The sequence below is a fragment of the Acanthopagrus latus genome, chromosome 23, assembly GCF_904848185.1.
Source record: "Acanthopagrus latus isolate v.2019 chromosome 23, fAcaLat1.1, whole genome shotgun sequence".
Lineage (NCBI taxonomy): Eukaryota > Metazoa > Chordata > Actinopteri > Spariformes > Sparidae > Acanthopagrus > Acanthopagrus latus.
In genome coordinates, this window is record NC_051061.1 from 21,864,372 (window position 1) to 21,883,743 (window position 19,372).

The 19,372-nt window shown below is 46.6% G+C and overlaps 1 protein-coding gene across 5 annotated transcripts in view; it reads right to left on the minus strand.

Moving 5' to 3' along the window:
* Positions 1-18,455, minus strand: part of sdk2a (sidekick cell adhesion molecule 2a) — a 104,107-nt gene extending 85,652 nt beyond the window's left edge. For 2 of the 5 annotated variants that reach the window (XM_037089990.1, XM_037089989.1), the window contains exon 1: positions 18,161-18,453. In XM_037089990.1, the coding sequence (XP_036945885.1) occupies positions 18,161-18,317 (157 nt within the window). In that variant the 5' untranslated portion in view covers positions 18,318-18,453. Of the gene's footprint in view, positions 1-18,160 lie in introns of all 5 variants that reach the window. The other 3 variants (XM_037089993.1, XM_037089992.1, XR_005073028.1) reach the window with 2 other exon arrangements.
* Between the last annotated feature and the right edge of the window lie 917 nt (positions 18,456-19,372).

Here is a 19,372-nt window from a genome sequence, read left to right on the forward strand (position 1 = left end):
CTCATTATATTTCTGACCGTACCTGAAAAGGGTTTTCTAACACATTCATGTTTCATTTGTCGAGGAATATTCAACTTTCGAGATCAATTTAAGTTCCATTATACATCCAGGGTCGCTCAACAGAGTGTTAGCTGCCGTCCCCTTGAGCCACTTATAAAAATGGGTGATTAAATAATAAATCATAAAACTACGAGACAAATGATTTCAGGTTGAATGGAGGATGAGTTCAGTTCAGGAGAGAAGCTGCTCTGGAGTCAGCGGATACTTCTGTATCTGTTGGTGTCGACTTTTACCTCACATCACTAATATCATTGATACTCTGTTGATTGGTACCAATAATCGCTGCAGCACAGTCCTCATAATTCAAAATGTAATAAGAAAGAGACCTTTCCATGTCAAAATCATTGAATTTAAAGAAGATGTGTGACAGTACATCATGACGTGCTGTTATCTGGATATCAAATGATCATTATGGGAATGTGAGGTTCTGCTCGTGCTGCACGGTCCTGATACACACGGGATTTATCGGCAACCTTTCCCCCTCTCTCCGCTCTGTTTTGTCTCTCATTCACCAACACTCAACACTGTCACACACATACACACACATATGCACACTAACACATTCAAGCTTCACTACTCCCACCACAGGAAGCTGGCAAAATGCCCTCCGCCGCCCACCAAAATGGCAACAGTTATCCTGACCTGGCATATTCTGAGCCCAAGTGAAAAACGTGGCCCAGCATAAAGGGCCGGTGCCGCCGCCGCCGCAGCCTCTCTATTCACTGGAGACAAAACCTGGATCTGTGGCATGATCTGTCCGGCTGGACTTATGAATAGAGCCAGCAATCCAGCAATGATAGAGGCTGTTAACCCTTATACGACGAGGCTCTGCACTGTATACTACTATAGATGGAGAGGGAGGGGTTCAGTGTGTAGAGGCGGGTAGGCATAAAAACTAAAAAAAGTGGCACTGATGATGACAGCTCTGCGCCCATGATAGAGCCATGTGCCGCATACAGAGACCAGGGATTCCAGACGCACGGCAGCGATATACAGGGCGACAAGCAGCCGGTGGAAACTCCAGCAGAAATGTACGAAGCGCAGCCTCATCCCCTCACTACTCTCCCACACAAACTTGTGCTTTTATCTCATCCCAAGTGTGGAAGGGAAGTTAAAAATAATTCAGAGAAGAAAGGGGGGCTAGCAGACTGACACATTCAAACAAGCTCTGGTGTAAGGGATAAAGCTAAAGCGCCGCGCTTGTTGATAAGTTAGGATGGGACAGGCTTTATCCCTGGTGATAAGAGGCGGGTGGATGGGGGATGGGCAACGCCACCTTGGCTCTCATTTTCCCGCCGCTTTCATCTCGCTGCACACCGCAGACCCGGTGACTCACCCAGCGAGCAAAACACAACCAAAACCAATAGCCGGCAGATAGCATCTCTTACGCTAACAAGCTTTTCACTTGGGGATACCATCGGCTCCCTGGTTCTCTCATACAGCTAATTAGGGATGGACTGAGAAGCAGACCTGCAGCTATCTATCCACCCTGTTTTTCTCCTCCCCGCTCTCACTCTTTCTCTGCTTTTTCTCTGCCTCTGTCACTCTTTCTTTCCTTCTCTCTCTCTCTCTCTCCGTCTCACCTGCACACCTCCGCCTCGATTCAATCCACACTCCAGTCATTCATGTGCTCTTATATCTGCCCCTCCATCTTCCAATCCACTACAGCTGTCGCTGCCATCGGCCCCCTCCCCGCCACAGTGTCCGGCCCGGGGCCACTACTGCCTCTTAATCCCATTAGACCAAACACAATCAATTATCCAGCCAGCCATAAGGATCTGAGAGCATTAAAAGGTTAGCTCAGGAGATTTAAGGCCATTGATGTCTATGACAGGAATGCAACCCCCTCCTCCGTCGAACACATCTAGCATGTAAGTGTCCACGTCAGCGTGTCAGTGCGTGTTCATCAACATGACACCCTGGCACCAACTCCAGCCACCATGCATGGCTTGCGGATCTTTAATCATGTCCCTGCAAGTCCCTGCAAATTACTGCCTTGTGATGGTAATCGATAAAGCGATAAACGCAGCCAGGGACTGCAGCTGCTGGAGCGGAGAAATACCACCGTGGCCACTGGTTGAGTGTTTTTTTTTTTTTCCTCTCATAATCTGATCCCTTCGTGCCAAGAGTAAAGGAGGAGGAGGGGGGGGGAGGTGGAGAAAGAGTCTCTTCTGCATGCAGGAAGGAAGAGAACAATGCACCTTCATACAGCTGGCTTTGAGAGGTGGAGGACCAGGTGCAGGTCAATCAATACTATCATGGAGATATAATCATATTGTGATCTGGAGACTGAACCGCCCCCAAACAAACCCCCACTTCTCCACCGCCAGCCCCTGCCAGTCCATAAACTCCATGCTCCTGTACCGCTCCAGTCATCACTCCATCTAGTTCTCCCTCCCTCCCCCTTTATCTCCCCCCAATACCTCCTCTCCTCTCCGACTTGTTCCTTCTCAGGCGAGAAAATTAAATATGATCATTCCTCTTCAAAGGCACCACTATTAGCCACATAATGAATATTCAGTTAATGTAGCAGAGAGAAGAGACTCAGCGAGTAACAGAAGTAAGTGACAGCAAGAAATGAAAGGTGAAATGCTTAAACTCATTTTCTGTGGCCTCACGGCGCCAGCACAGAGAAGAGGGGCGAATGAATGCGCACCGCCGCCGCTGACGCCGCTGCTGCTGCTGCTGCTGCTGCTGCCGTATCATTTCCACTGCGGACTTTATAGCCAAATATCAGGAAACATTAATTATTACAAATACCTTATTACCATGAATGAACAGCCCCGTGACATTTAACGATGTGATTGTAGATCTACCTCATCAGAGTCCAATACATCATTTATGGCTCATTAATATTTCCAGCTATGAATCATTGATTATGGGGCTATTATGAAATACTTCCTCAAATCTGATGTCCCTGATGCGACCTCCGCTGGAAAATCATTTGGCTAAGGCGCGAGAGGCAGCGGGGCCACTTGTGGCTCTAACTTTAACTCCACTCCTGAGGACTTGTCAGTCTGCGCTCCGGATGCAGCTGCCGCCGTCGAGCACCTTCTCCGCCGGGATTCAAATGTGTTTCCTCATGCAGACACGATAGCCACTTTCCAATTTCAACTTCATCTTAAACCACCAATTTCTGCTGCCGTGGCGGTGATTGAAATATGAAACCCTGCATATATACAGGCCATTACAGCGGATACAAGGCCCCAGCTGCCGTGCGCCTGCCCGGGGAAAGTGAGAGGGAGAAGAAACAACAGGGATCAACTAGAGCCGGAACACATTCCTATTTATTTATTATTCAATAACGTTGAATTGGCCCCTGACCCCCAGCGGCAGCTCACGCCAAGCTACCCTCTGAAGAAAATGGCAGCCTTGCTGAATCAGGAGGAAATCAAACAGGATCCCCGGGGCTCACTGGTATGAGAGTTCAAATCTGACAGAATCTGATGAGTCTCTCTCTTTGAGTAAATCCTTTTTTTTTTTTTTGCTGTTTTTTTGATTCGTGCGAGCGAGTCGAAAGTAAAGACATTCACTTTCTGGGTTAACAGCATGAACGCAGACACGCCAACATACGAATAACAAGTAAATAAATGAGTCATCCCCATTAAGCAGCGTTTTTTCCCCTTTTTTTAAAGAGCACACTTGACAGTGATGAGCGTTTTCTACGACGCGTTTCTGCTGCTGCAGTCGGCCGCCCCTCCCTCTCCTCTCCGTCTGTCTCCAGCCCCACAAACCAACATGTTTATTCAGGGGCTACATGTAGGGCTTTTATGTGTCTTTTATGCCACTCCAATTTTCAACAGAACGGTTTGATGGGAAGGTACTTCTAACCTAATTTCAGCTGGAGGAAAAAAAAAAAAAAAAAAAGATTATAAAGTAACTGTTGTTCAAGTGCAAAACAAATGAATTGAGTAGCATAGTGCAGTGCAGAGACACTACAAAATGGTGTGGGAATGAGAGTGGTGCTGGTGGTGGGGCACAAATGCTGCTAACACATTGTCTGCAGCTTTCAAGGTTGTTTCAGCTGTTAATTAGTTCAGTTTGATGGCTTGCATCCATGGGTGCAGTCTAACCCAGTTAAGTCAGACGCTCAATGAGTTTTCTCTGGGCCTTAAACGCTGAGCCGCCGCTCTACGGGAACCTGGCTCAAGGTTAGAACCGCAGTGTCAGTCAAGCCCGATGTCCGGCGCTCACAGTCTGCCGTGCTCCTCAAGTGGGCTGCCAAAGAACGCTCACCAAGGTTACGTCTGTCAGAGCCAATGAGCATCCCACTTATCTCAATCAAAGTCCTTCAGAAATCTTTGAGAGGATCGGGCGCTGCTGGTGCCTCAAACTCGCACAAAAAAAAAAAAAAAAAAATGAAGGGCTTTAACTTTTTTGGGGTGGGGAGAGGAGAGAGAAATAGTCACGCTGTCGCACCTAAACTGCACTGCTTGACGAATAAGATCTTGGATTATTAAGCCGCAACCAATCAAATAAACATCTTCAATTAATCAATTAAAATTGTCGCCTACCGAGGGAAACAGATGAACACATTTGCATATTCTTGTTTGCAGTATCTCTCATCTGTGTTAACCACTGAACGCACTCAGCGATACTACATTTCTCTGATGGCTGCGAGTTGAGATCACTGTGGTGTTTTTTTTTTAGGTCAGGGCTTCTGATGTACTGCACATGTAATAGATTACTCGCTGCATTTTCTCTTCTGGTGAAGACGTTTGCATGTTTCTGCTCGTGGAAGTGCAGAGCTAAAAACCCCTCGGGTACATTGTGAACAAGCGCCTCTGAGCTAAAGTTGTTTCTTTGTTAACGACCATGTATGGTAATGAATGCGTTTAAATGGCGAGCGACAACCACAAAGAGATAAATTGACATATCTCCAGAGCGAAAGTAATGAATTGTGCGTTAATGACAACAAATTGCTGCACTTTGTTTCCAGGAAAAAGTCTATAAATTGGTTGACGGGCGATGTAAATGTGTTGTTTGTGCAGCATAAATCACCAGCTAACAATGGGACACCTGTGGATTTTCAAAAGTAGGAGAAATATTCTTTCAAGCCACCCACCTGCTCAATATTTCAAACGCAATATAGATGATATATTTGCCGTGACATCATGCACGAATGGAGCAATTAGCCATGATGGATACTGGGATAATTATTATCTCAGGGAGGTAGACACATGCTTTGATACATCAGACTGTTTCTGTCCAGTGAGTAAATAGTATCATGAGATGACAAGATTGTCACTCTTTAAATGGAGCCTTATTGAATGTCATCATGCTGGAGCTTGTGCGATTATGTGTGTGTACGAGTGTGTGTGTGTGTGTGTCGGTTGTTTGTCTGATCCCTGAAACATCCTCCATCTCCAGGGGCAGCGGCTCCCTCTCTCATCAACCATGCCCAGCCAATGTGACTGTCACTCCCAATCTGCACTGAGAGGGGAGCCCGTGCCTATTTTTATAAATGTATTCATATTCATTAGCCCTGAGTGTCATTCATAGCAGCAGTTCTTTAATGCCGCGCGTAACCATCAGAGGCTGGAGGAGCCTGCCTCCTCTCATCTCACAAATTAATAACACAGGCAATCACTGCAAAGGTGCCTACTGTCAAACAACAATGGCTCCTGATTTCCATCAACTGCGCGCACTTCCTCATTTCAGCACGGCGCCACACAAAAACACTCATCAGTGGTTTCCCCCTGGGGGAACTCGGCAAAAATGCCATTGTACCAGCCTTTGAAATATGAAATCATTAATTTAAGTGAGAATTAATTACACTCTTTTTTTCTTTTTTTTTTCCCTTTGACCCACCGCAATATTCCGCCTCATAACATCTTGGTGGCAGCCGGTTAATTGTGCAGAATAACTGGTGTGAACGTCGGCTGCTAATGAGAGCAATTAGCCGTCAGACTCACACGAGATTTAACTTCACCCACTCGCTCAAAGATGGCACGCTCTGCCTTGATTGGCTTGTATGTGTCACATAAAGCACATGATGAACTGATTCTCGCACGAGAGTCAAGTCTTTGTCTACGACGGATATCTGGGAGAAAATCCACTCGTCTACTGAGCCCCGATGTTGACATATAAATATGTTTTCCATAGAATCATTACCAATGTTTCTATCCACTTCCTCATGCACCATTTCGGGCACCGTGCCTTCCAGAGTAATGGAAGTGGGCCGCTTCTTGCCATGTTTTTTTCATGGCCATTGTTTCTGCTCCACCCCACTTTAAATCAAGAGCACAATGCATCCCCCCCCCTCCCCTAACACAACTACCCCACCGTACTTCACTCTGGACAACATTAATAAAACAAGCTTTCAATGATGCAGAGTGCAACGCCACATTGGGCTCCGAGCAGTGGTGTGATTAAAGCTTTTAAACACCACCACCCTTTGAGTTTGCATATGTCAGCTCTGCAGACGGTGTTCGTAAAAGGACTGGTCTCTCCGTCGTTTACCTTGTCTCTTTGTCTCTTCTTTGCCGTTTCTCACTAATGCAGAGAGGGCACGAAAAGTGCACAGTCCACTTTAACATATATAGCAATAAAAGCTTCAACAATAAAATCAGAGCATCGAGTGCAGGCCCGCAGAGGGAGATAATGACCCTGCTACAGTGATTGCATCCATTGTCCAGGGAAGCACGTATACCTATTTTTGCACACCGTACAAAACCCTGTTCCTCATTCTGTTTCTTTACCTACTCTACGACTAGGGTCCAACACCGGTACCCTACAGTACTTTTACTTGGTTTCCCTGTAATAACAAAAAATGTCCTTTCAGTTCAGTGAGAAATGCGTCTCCAAATACGACCAGCAGTGCTTCAAAGGGGGAGGCTGTTCAAAGACCTGGCAGCAGCTGGAGAAGCTGTTTCTTTTACTCTGTGCTCTTTACTCAACGCGGGTACCTGGACTAAACTGAATGAACGTCACTTTCAGCACACTATTGATTCACGACTGACTCAGCACAGTATTGAACTATTGAGAAAATATACATAACTGTCAGAAGGAGAGTAGCGAGTGTACTAGAGAGACGCTGTCTGCCTGATCCAAAGAAGAGGACACGTCGGCACAGTGCTTGAATGATGTAATATTTCTGAAAATATGCAATTTGTTGACTTTTAATTTCCTACTATGGTTTCTTTCGTACATGCTGTTTTACAGTGCTGAAGTGCATGATGGTGAGGAATTTGGGATGCAGCCAGTGTCTGAGTTTTGGCTAACACGAGTAAAGATGCCAAGAGAACGTCAACGAGACAGTGAAAAAAACCTAGGTATTGCCAAAAACAACAATATTTATTGCATAAGGATGTTGATGGGAGATGTCGATGCTTCGTTGGAGAGTTCAGCTCTTCATGAATGAGTGCAGCGCTGGGCTGCAGGCAGGTTAACATCTAGCTTTCAGGCTAAACACACTACACGCTTCGGCTTTTACACACACACAGTGTTTTAATTTTTAACAGGTGTTTCCTCAGGTAAGATGCAGGGCTGAGTACTGTTAAACAAACCCTTCTCTATCCCAATTTCATTATCTGTTTTAACAAAAGATGATATTACACATAAACATGGTCTATGGATATGACCTAGTCTTCCTCTCTCTTGCGTGCTTCGAGACAGCCAATCACCACCAATTTTGTATTGAATGACAAGAACATTTCTCAATACTCGATTGATTTTGGCTCAATACCCGGCCCTCGCTGGACGTCTTGCCCTGGTCGGGTTTCTCCCTTTGTTACTCTAGGTACCATGATGGCTCAGTACTCTGCAGTTCAGCTGGTACCCTTACAAGTTCTGAGTTCTGTACCCCTCTTGAGGCTTTTCTCTTTCCATAGTCACAATATTCACTGTGAAGCATTTGAAAGACACCAGCAGATGAGCGTGACACGCGCTCAAAGAACAAGTTTTTTGGATTGGTCATTCCTTCTCACAATTCCTTCTGTATAATCTAATGACGGCGACCCCTTGAGTGATTACTGTGGAATGGAAATAAAGCTTTTTAATTGAATTTCATGAAATTAAACATTGGCCTGAGCAACTTCATTAAACTGATATAATCCCACTGACTCCCCATTTCTGCCGTCCCCACGGGCGACGAACATGTCCAGCATTTCATACATTAAGATATGTGCTCAAACATTCGCTCACACTGAACAAGGAAGGCACTCTTTGAAGGCCCCCTGCTTGCAAATTAAAACAGCTTGACCAGCAATTTGAGAAAAGCTTTGAGGACGGTGAAAGAGACATTTTTTCGCCTGAAGCCTCTGCAGCAGCAACACAAGCCGGCGCAGCTGCAGGCGGACATGATGCGTCCACGTGTAGAACCTGCTCACAGAGGGGAAACAACAGCGGCTGTAATGCTCCGGCTTAAGTCAGGCATCACAAATCAGTTTTGAGCCATCATATGTACGTCACATGTGATGTAGATCCGATTTGGCTTGACTCTCTTGGGTAAAGCTTCGTGTCAGCCTTGAGTGTGTTCACATGTCCGCTGCAAGTCCAGAGTGGACACAGGGGACCAACACCATCAGAGGGCCTCCTGGAGCCGTACAGTACCAACGGCCCCAACAGGGGATGCTGGGGCGCGTTTGTTGAGGTACGTCTCTCCGGCTCCGAGACGAGAGGAGACAGTCGCAGAGGCTTCTGAGACATGACAGTCCCCTGCAGAATTAAACAGGCTGCGTCTGGAGCCCCAGTGACAGGAAATCTCACTCAGATCACAAAAGGCAGTGCTGATTGCATCTGACATGTGCATCCTCTTCCCTCAGATGCAGTGTCTTTGTTTTGTCTGGATCACTTGTGTGTGGGCATTTGTATTGTTGTGTAGCCTGCACGCGTGTGTTTGTGTGTGTGTGATAGAGCCGGGGTGTCTTTCTGCACGCAGCCTACTTTTATTCTAAAATTGAAACGGTGACCTTTTTTCCACACACTGCCTGTCTGTGAGGGTTTTTTTTTTTTTTTTTTTTTTTAAAAAAAGGGTGATTCCAAATTAAACAATTAGACTCAGGGGAGGATAACCAGAGATGGGTTGTGTCTAACAGGCCGAGCACGCTGCTGGAATACGGGGTGAATGTATAAAAAGGCTGGCAGTGGGAGAAGTGGAAGGGTTACTGTTTGGGCTCAAACTGGGCACACTAATCCCTTTGATCCCCCCATTTTACTGTCAGCTGTTTCCTAGCTACCGTCGGATCTGCACAGAATTTAGGATTTGTGCTACTGTACACCACAGCAATCTCTACCCCACTGATGCAGCGCTCTCCTTTCTTTCCTCCATCAATACCCCCCCCAGCCGCCACAGCACCACCCCACCACCCCACAACCATTCCCTCCTCTCGATGTCCACAGCAATATTCATTTCTCTCTCTGTTCTCCCCTATCTCCATCACCTCGCCGCACTTGGCAGTGACGGCGCCGTGGCACGGAGACAGGTTAAATTGGAAAGTATTTGTGCACAGAGGACCATCGGAGCATGACGCTTCACAGCGAAAAAAGCTGATTCTGATTTTGTCTATTCACACGGGACGCCATGGCTGTGCCCCACTTTCATTAGTTGTGCCGAAAAAAAAATAGCGTTCAAACACTGGCCTGGTCTTTTGAGAAAGCTCCATTTAGCCATAATGAAACAATCTGGGCGTGCGTGTGTGCAGATGCAAGCGTTGGGACGAGGACACTGTGTCCACGTATTAGTGTACACGCACGCCTTTTTTGCTGCTGTGCATGTTTGTGCATCTGCTAACATGCATTAGAGCAATAAAAGGCACTCTTATTAGATTCCTCTTCCAAGCTGCCTTTGAAATTAAAATAAATAGGCATCTGTATGTGCACAGGATCTCTTTTGTCCTTGTCAGTATCGGTTGCTGTGCGCATGGCCCCACACACTTCCCCGCTTAACCTCGGAGGGGCTCTCTCCCAAACCCATCCTAAATCATTCCAGGCAGAAACACATGACGGACTCGATTTGTGTATTGGCAGATTCATGCCTCATTGTTAAACACTGGCTCCATTGCACTGCGCCTATTAATCCTGTAGGCATGTGGAAGCAGAGAGAACAGAAAAAAGTTTCTCAAATTGCTGATTTCAGTGGGAGCCGCCACGCTGTACTGTACACTTATCACTGAAGCAGCCAAGCCCTCGGATCACCCCTATTTTTTCTGGAGCTTTTGTTCGTTGTGCATGTTTCCATTAAGTACTTTAAATGTTACCAATCCATTCTTCCCTTAGCATATAAATGAAAATGTAATGCTCCATTACATTATCGCCATAATGACAATGGACATTCTCGGTAGAGAGAACTACGGTCAAATGTGTCGCCACTCATGCTGGTTCTCAAGAAATTGAGTTATATACCAGAAGTGCTCTTTTTTCCCTCCTTCCCTGGTGAAACTACTGTACTTTGCAGCAAGAGAGAGACAACTTTTCAACTTTCCCTCACCCCTGGACGTTTCCCTGTGGTGATACTGCTGCTCCTGCTGCCTCAAAGGAAAGAAACACAGCTACAACACTGGATCCAGTCCAAAGTGAAAGAGGACTGTAAGAATCCCACTTTGACCCAGCTATGAAAAGGCTGAGGGAAACACCTGGTTGTATATAAAAAAAAAAAAAATCTGATTTAGTAGAAAGAACGCTGGATTTGAACCGTCTTATGTTCTGGTGATCAGGGGAAACACATATCAACACCGGAGTGAAAGCTCGTCCATTCACTCTTGTTTTCCCCCATCACTTTCTTTGCCTCGTCCATCAGCGGGGCCCTTTTACCAAACAGCATAGTAAAAGCAAGACTTATAGGGAACCAGTCTATAAGCTGAAAGCTAGAGTTAAAGTCAAAGCAAAAAAAGTGCCCTATTCCAAGTTTACAGTTGATTATTTTGGCAGTCTCAACCAGGCATATTTCCCCCGTCACCCAACAAATACACAAAGGACAAATGTGAGTTTTCTGACATGTGTTTGAGGTTGTATATGAGTTGCTTACCATTTAATGATATGAGCTACTGCTGCAGCAGAAAATCTGTAAGGCTGAACTGCTGAGAAGCAGCAGGGTCCTGTTCCTGGGCTAATTAATTCCCAGGTATCAGATGGGCACAAAGATTTAATCACTGACACCTGATCAAGCATCTCAGGCTGTGTTAGAGGTATTTCTGCTATGGTATAACTCACAAAACAACCCTAATAACACGTCAGTGTACAATCGTTTTCACTTTTTATGAGCATTGTTCTTTTGAAATGTTTCAACTCTGCATATTTTTTTTTTTGTATCTCAACATCATTGCTAATGAGGGAAACATGAGTGATTCCGAGGCTTAAATAATGGTTTGAAACTGTGACGGGATAAAAAAAACACAGTTTGTTTTTTAGGTCTGCAAACATCTCTCTGCATGCAATCTGCCGTAGGAGACAAAAGCAGTCAGTGTTGGACTCATGCCTTTGTCTGCGCTTTCACTCGAGGTTGAATCCCGCCATATGCTTTCCGTCTCGCACCTGAAGCGCTTTCGCGGCTTCTGCCGAGGGGCCACGGAACGGGGATCCAGATGTGTCATGAGCCGTAGAGCAGAAGCCCACAGTGCTGCTGTCAGCTCCTATCATCACCACTCTTTTTAACTGACACACTCCTGATGTTAGAGGCAAGGACGGTGATCAAAGATGTGTGTACATTAAAGTGCTGCCAGGCTACGCTGACAACTGGCTCCAGACTGCCATGTATACCAGGAATTCCTTATCAGCGAACACAAAACAGTGCTACTACATGAGACTGTTGGTAAGAATTTCTTTAGATTTATCTCAGTCGATGCCGTTGCACGCTCCACGCTTTAACATCCACGCTGACATTCCTTGGTATCTCTGTTGTGAGCCATTTGTTTACAGTGGAGGTGGAGCACTGTCAGAATGTGACAGCAGTGGGGAGGGCCTCATGTTGAGCTCCATCTCTGGGAGGAGGAGGAAGGCAGGTGCTGGGAAACGAAAGTGATATCAAAACATCATATAGAATCCCATGTGGCCCCCCAAAAAAAACCAAAAAAACGGGACAATGGGGAGTGAGAGTCAGCTCTGGTCCTAATCAATACTGAGCACAAGGCATTGAGATGCAGCTTGAGGCATTTCGCCAGGCCCCCTAGTGAGACTGGCAGGCGAGCTGCCAAGCACAGCCTGAGCAGAGCAGCTAACTCAGCCCTGCAGATGGAGAGCATGGAGGCTCCTTCTATCCAGACGAGACCCTGCCTGTGGACAGAAAGTATGCCATGGATCGAAATAGTTTCGCCAGTCACCCAGCCGGCTGACCCATGACCCCCACCTCTTAATACAGCGCTTGTACAAATAAAGCTCTCATCAAACAGCTAAAGATCATCAGCTGGAGGAAGCAGCTCTTGATATTCAAACTAGCAGACTGGATATTTGTTCCCATCTTCACCGGTTTCGGAGGCTTGCTGTTCATCTGACTCTCTCAAATTTCCTTTTTCCATGTTTCCGTATCGAGCGAAGCAGCAATATTGGCGTGTCTATCACCATCATCACTTCCTGCAGGGAACCTTGCTGCTGGCGGTAGAGCAACATAACCAAGTGTTGTGATTGGACCGGTCGACGAATGGAAGCAGAATGTGAATTCATTCGTGCGAATGTACAAAGAAAAATGGATCGGTACAACCAGTTGTTTTTACTAGGAGAGGGAGGAAAAACATGAGCCCACCACCACCCCCACCGCGTCTCCTCCGATTCTCTATTTCTTTGCCTCTTTTGCCATTTTATTCACAACACAAGAATACACTCACCAGTCCCCAGGAGGGGCAAGCTGAATGAGAGCAGAGATTCAGTGTGCACATTATGCTGTAAAAAGCATTGTTTCTCACCACAGTTTTCCTTGACTTGCTTTGTGTTGTTTAAATGTTTACATGGAACAGCTCGGGGGCTTGAAGACAGATGTATGGTCCAAGAATACCGCCTCAGTACAATCCTTCTTTTTCCCTGGATGAAAGTAATGACACCATTTTGAATGCTTTTCAAATCGCTTCTTAGAATAAACGCTTTGATGAAGCAGCATGCACAACATCCTTGCTCCTTTGTCAAAATGATACCAGACAAATTAAACGAATAGAGCCACTTCAAATCCCACTCCATATCCAAGGTCAATCCCTCTTTCAGTTTCTGTCCCAGCTCCAGGCCCGTTCTGAGACATCTTTTTTTTTGTTCTTGATAGTAGATGAGGCTGCCTCTTGGTCTTGTGTCAGATTGATTAGACTTTTAGCCAGGAGAATTAATATGTGAAGAATTCATCTGTTTTCCCCCACAGCGCTTCTCCCCTCAGTCCCATCAGTACACAAGGAGACATGAAACAACAAAACTACTCCCAGCTACGTGATTACATTGGCTCCAAAAGATGGACTTGCTTTTCACAGAGATATTGGTACCAACGATATATGTGCCAAAACGAAAATGTATTTCAACAGAAAACAATGCAGAAAAAGATGCTTGGGGGTAAGTTATGATTATTAAATTCTCAGGGAAGTTGTTTCAGCGTACTGATGTCATTTTAAACTGTACAATATCCTGCCGTCATTACATAAATATCTTTGTCACATGCGTTTCATAACAACATCTGAGGGGATCGCTGAAAATTAAATGGCTCAAGGATTTTGTCATAGAGAGGCTGTCAAAGTCAAAAGATCCAGATCTGATCGAGCACCTATGGAACCAGAAAAAGCCCGATCCTTTGGGGTCCCATCGGACTCTTACTGGTCGAGGCTTGGACACGGGACCCTCTGAGGGAGTCTTGTGGTGTCTGGCAACAAGGCGTGTGCAGCCAATCCTCTGAGTCCTGATGGTTGCGAGATGGGGCCTCTGAGATGGGTCTTGTTTTGGCACGTCCCAAGGATGCTCGATTAGGATGGGTTCTGGAAACCTAGGATGCCAGGTCGACAGCTTGAGGTCTTTGTCACCTTTCTCAAGCTCTTCCTGAGCAGCTCTTGCAGTGGGGCAGGGCACACGGTCTTGTTGTCTTGAAGGGCTGTTCTTGGTCTGCAATGTTGTTTTGGTTTAGTGGTTCATCTCATGGATGCAAGGTTTCCTGAGACGTGTTAGTCCGTTAAATGCTGTGGCTGATCCGTGTTTTTCTACCCCCTAACATCACCGGCGCCCCACAATAATCCAGTGTTGTCTCACTCATGTTGCTATAAAACACTGACAAAAACCCAAACTGTATTTTTCACTCAGTGTCTGTGGGGTAGCAAAACATCACTCTACATAACAAGAATTTGAGGGGTGAAGCTTTTGCCTCGCCCCAGATGGTGCGTCATACCGCGTATTCCCCAGGTTATCATTAAAAAGATAGAGGTTTGGGTTATTGTGTGCCGTCTTTAGCTGTTAAAATGTTAAACACCAACCCACAACATGGCAAAAAAGTACTTAAGACGAGACGAGCCAAGCTAAACTCCCGCATAGTAAGTAACAATCTCAGCCAGTTTCCTTAATATGGCAGCATGACAGACACATGGCGGGAGATCAGACTCTTTGCCCCATGCAAATAGCCATTACCATAGCCCTTTGGGCAAATGGCAATTACTGGGCAAGGGGTGAATGCCAAAACCCTGCGGTACAAGTTAATTTGATTACATTTCCATTATGAACTATAAACACAGTTTTGCTGCTCAACTGAGCCAATTAAAGGCCTCCCGAAGCTCAAAGCGGTGACAGTGCTGCCGCCCCTATTGTTCTTCAACAATAAAGTAGATCAAAATCATTTGTCACCCTTAAACAGGTTTGACGCTCTTCTATTTTCTGTCTTTTCTGAAACATTACAATACATTTTTTCGGAATACCTATCAGGCTTTTTTTTTTTTTTTTTTAAATTCATCTATTTGTAATGCTGCTGCCAGTGAGCACGGGCTTCTCCCCCCCCCCCAATTCTGCTGTGATATGTTCCATCTTGGTGAATAAAGCATCCTGTGGCAACATGAATAAACATGTGTAGACAGCATTTGGCAGCCAGAGTAAAAAGCAGCCAAGCAGCCAGACATGGGAGGCAGCAGGCACTGAAGACTCACAAGGAGTCTGATTTGGAAGTCAGGCTGCCACCGCGTTTCACCTGAGGCTGTGCAAGCCACTAGCTGGTCGTTCTGGGCGCGAGCCACGTTGTGAAGAAAACAAGCATATAGTCCAAATTTCCGCAGACATCTGTTAGCTCTCTGGAGCAGGAAACATGTTTAATTAACTACAATTCACCAAATGGAGGGGATACATATGTTGTAAATATACACTGTGTGTAATTATGGTATGGCAGCTGAGGAGTTACAGTGTTCCCGCGTCGCTGTGCCACATATGGGACTCGTGACGTGATCAGAGAGCTTTAAGTTTGTGAGGAAATGCAATGATGTCGTCATTAAAGGGCTCAGGATTTAAGATCATGTCTAAAATCAGACGCCTGAGGCCAAAGCAGCACCAATGTGAGTATGTGGGTCTACTTTTGTGGAGCTACATAGAAAAGAGATTAAGCCTCCTATTATTTGTGATAGAGTGTTGTACGTGTGGGCGCATACAGTCGGGTTTGTCATCACTCTTGGTTGGAACTAGGAGATGCCTTTGATTCTATTAAAGCTGTATTATATTTCTCTTGATGGAGTTGTGTAATCTTGTACACATTGATTTTTCTATCATCCTGTGGATGTGTTTGCATGCGTGCATGTAGCGTTAGCGTGTCGCCGCTGTAGATGAATTATGATCTGGTGCCCGCATTAGAGCAGAGAGTTTTAATCACACGAGGATTCAGAGTGTTTTAAACAAATGTTTTTTTTTTTTGTAAGCATGGTGGATTATCATAAGATTTAAAGATTTGGAAATAGCTGACAGCTGTCAAGCTGCATAATAACGTACGTCCAGAAAATTATAGCAGCTGCCGCTTGGCAGGATGTCAATGCTGCTATCTAGATTAAGGCTCAATAGACAGGAGCATACTGTAAGCACCAGCAAGCACACACACACACACCCATAGATACACACTCACAATACACACTGGTAGCTTTCAGAATCAGAGTCCTTGAGGAGACACACAGAGCACTGAGGGAAGCAGAAACACAAAACCTCACATCTATTTACTTGGTGTTTCGATGAGGGGGTCTAAATGCATCTTAAAAAGGCCTGCTGAGAGCAGCCCGTGGCAGCGGAGACATTCCCCCGTGGACTCTATCAGGTATCCTCTTGTGTGCCTGAGCAGCCAGCAGCGCTAAACGCAGCAGGAGCCTCAGTAGGAACCTGCTGAAAAACAAGTACATGCCACCTCCTGTTCCACGGGGGCCTCCTGCCCTACCTGCGCCTCCACATCGCTTAATTTATGACACCCTCAAGAGGTCCTCGGCTCTCTGGGAGCGACTGCATCACCTCTTACTTTATGCACAGGCACAGCTGCAGTGCCAGTCATTTGCAAACACAGATGCCCCATGAGGATGAGATCTGCTTCCTACTTCAGAAGAACAAGCCCTCTCTGGTCCACGAGAGGACCCCCGCAAAGACCGCTACTGCGTCTTCACCAAAGGACCTAAAGCAGCGACTGTGCACCATAGAGGAGGTCCTTCTCAATTGAAAGAACAGGCAGACAGAGGAGCGAATCTCTCACCAATGCTAATGCGCAGCCGGGGAACATTCGAGGGGCCTGAATACCAACTGCATGGATGAGAAAGAGGTCTGTTTGGGGAGGAAAGGTAAAGCCCTGTGAAGTAGCCTTGAAGCGCTCGACAGATCCTCACAGACTCCAGGCATGTTAGCTCGAGAAAAAAAGGGACGGTAATAACAGCTCGAGGAACTGTGCCCTGCATAATAAGACACGCCTGAGACTCTTTTCAGATAAGGTTGGGAGCACTTTAGAGCAAGGCGACCTGTTCAAAGACAAACAAGCAAAGGGATTATGCTGCTTTTAGCACTTTGGAGCACCGAGCATTGTGATTAGAAGATGGAGAGTGCAGGGAAGCCACTTCTCATGCGGATCAACCTCCAATACGCCACTTTTATTTTCTCCTTGGGGACCTTTTGAAGTAAATGCCTCAAGGATTTGTACGTCAAGCGCGCGTCTTTCTTTTCTTCACCTCAGTAATGAAACCACTGACCCTGTGGTCGGATTGCCGAAACACGAGGTTAGACACCGTTTGCTGCGAGTATACATCAGGAAATTCACAGCCCGGCGAGTCGACAAAACATACTTTGTCCTTTACCTACTTACCTTCAGTTCTGTGACAACTGGCAGTTTTTCCAATTATGGAATCTGGAGGCAGGGAGGGCCTGCTCTCGCTGGCTTTGTGTCTCCCGTCTACCATCTTACTGTATATCTCATTACCTCCTCGTGGTCAGCGGGTCATCGTCCACGCTGACACATGACGCGTGACGTGTCCTACACACTTCATATGATAAGCATGGATGACGTCTCTACATATTTCTGGCTGCGCTTGGACGTCAGCGTCACATACATGTTGTGATTAATTCACTCCGTGGCGCGCTTATTACTTTCACACAGCCTGTGAGCAATAGAGCAAAAGTGGACATTAGGAGAAATGTAATGCAGCCTCAGAATAATGGCTCTGCCTCATTGTCCCGCAGTCACATTCACACAAGTTAATGACAGGGTCTGCGAGGCTATTAAGGTGGCCTATAGGCAGGAGGGCTGGCTCAATCTGCAAGCAGGGAATCAATTTATTCTGAGGGTTTTTCAACCAGGGCCACTCGTCTTTTTACCACTTCTCGCTGGAGAGCAGGGACATTTTTTACAGCTCGTGGAGACCCTTAAAAAATAATTATCAACCCCGAGCCCTTTGTGTAAAAACGTTATGATCAATATAACAGCAAATCACACAGGCTCATTCAAACCAGCCAACATTTGTCACCATACATGAGTGTCCAGGGTTTTTTTTTGCTGTGTGTGGAGAGGGAATGTGTTGGAGGTGAGACACAAACACACAGATCCACAGATTTTGGTCTTAGTGTCAGGCTTTGTGCCATGACCGATCCAAGTTTCACTACAGGAGCATTTGAACAGTTCTTGTTCTCCGTCAGAGACTTTTTTTTCTCGTGCGCTCCCAACAGAAGCGAGGAGGAAAGAAAAGAAAAAAATCATTCTCTGAGTTGCGCATCTTACCTTGAGCCCGAGCGCTGAGGATACAAGTCGCCGACAGCAGAATCCAACAGGAGACCCACACCTGTCCGACCTGTCCGGTCCGCCCAGCTGTAACCACGGTCCGCGGCGCCACCGTCGAGCCCCCGGTGCGCCTCCCGCGTCTCCGCGCTGGGAACATGTTGCTCGGTGGACACTCTCCACACTCCCCGGGAAGAGTCCTGGCGTGCTGCTACTGCTGCTCCTGCTGCTCCTGTGCGTCAGACTGCTTCTCACTGGTGATGAGGGTGAGTGACTGGAGGTGGAGGTGGTGGTGGTGGTAAGGGGGGCTGGGGTGCGGGGGGTTGGGGGGGTGGGGGTGGGGGGATCGTGGAGAGAGCTCGGCTCCGTCAGAGAGCACCGGGCATGCAGACAGGCACGCGGTAGTGTGAGGAGAAGTCCCGCGCGAGCGAGGCGGAGTCAGTCCAATTGAATTTGTTCGGCTGTCAAGTGCGCGAGACGGAATATTGACATCATCTCCTCACTGCTCCGGATAACCTCTGCGCGCGTGACGGAGAGGAAACACAAACAAAACAGAGGGAGGCTGAGTCTCACAAGTTCACGAGGAGACGATCCAACACTTCTCTAAATACCTTCACATTCAAACTGCCCTTGAGCAAGGCACTTTCAAGCAGACCCGTCTCATCACCCGCGTGCTCTCCAGCCCCCCAGGTGTTGAGCCTCCTCCTCCTCCTCCTCAGAGGTCAGGAGGACTTCAGAGTGTCTGAATCTCCTCCGCTGAGCTGCAGACGTGTCATCACGCTTCACACTCACACAGTTTTCCCTCTTTCTCTTTCTTTTCTCCATGAGCTGACCATCACACAGGCTGGAGCAGTGCGCACAACCCCGAGCCGAGCAACAGCCACGGACCGAGTGCTCTGTACGCTACTGCCACCACGCGGCCGGAAGTGGTACTAACCCCCCCCCCCCCCTTTTTTTTGGACAGCTTTGATTGATCAGTGTCACATTAAAAATCAAGGAGCTTTGCTTCAAAGCCACCTGATGACAAGCAAATCTCTCCAAAAGAGCTGTTTTTGTCTTGTCTTGCTGGCAGGATGAGGCGTTAACTGGGTCACAGACTGATGTATAAAATGTTGTTCTGCAATTTAAAGGAGCAGTATGTAGGGTGTTTTTTTTTGGGGGGGGGGGGGACATTTTAACCAGAAGAGAAAGATCTGCATTAGCTGAAATAAAAAC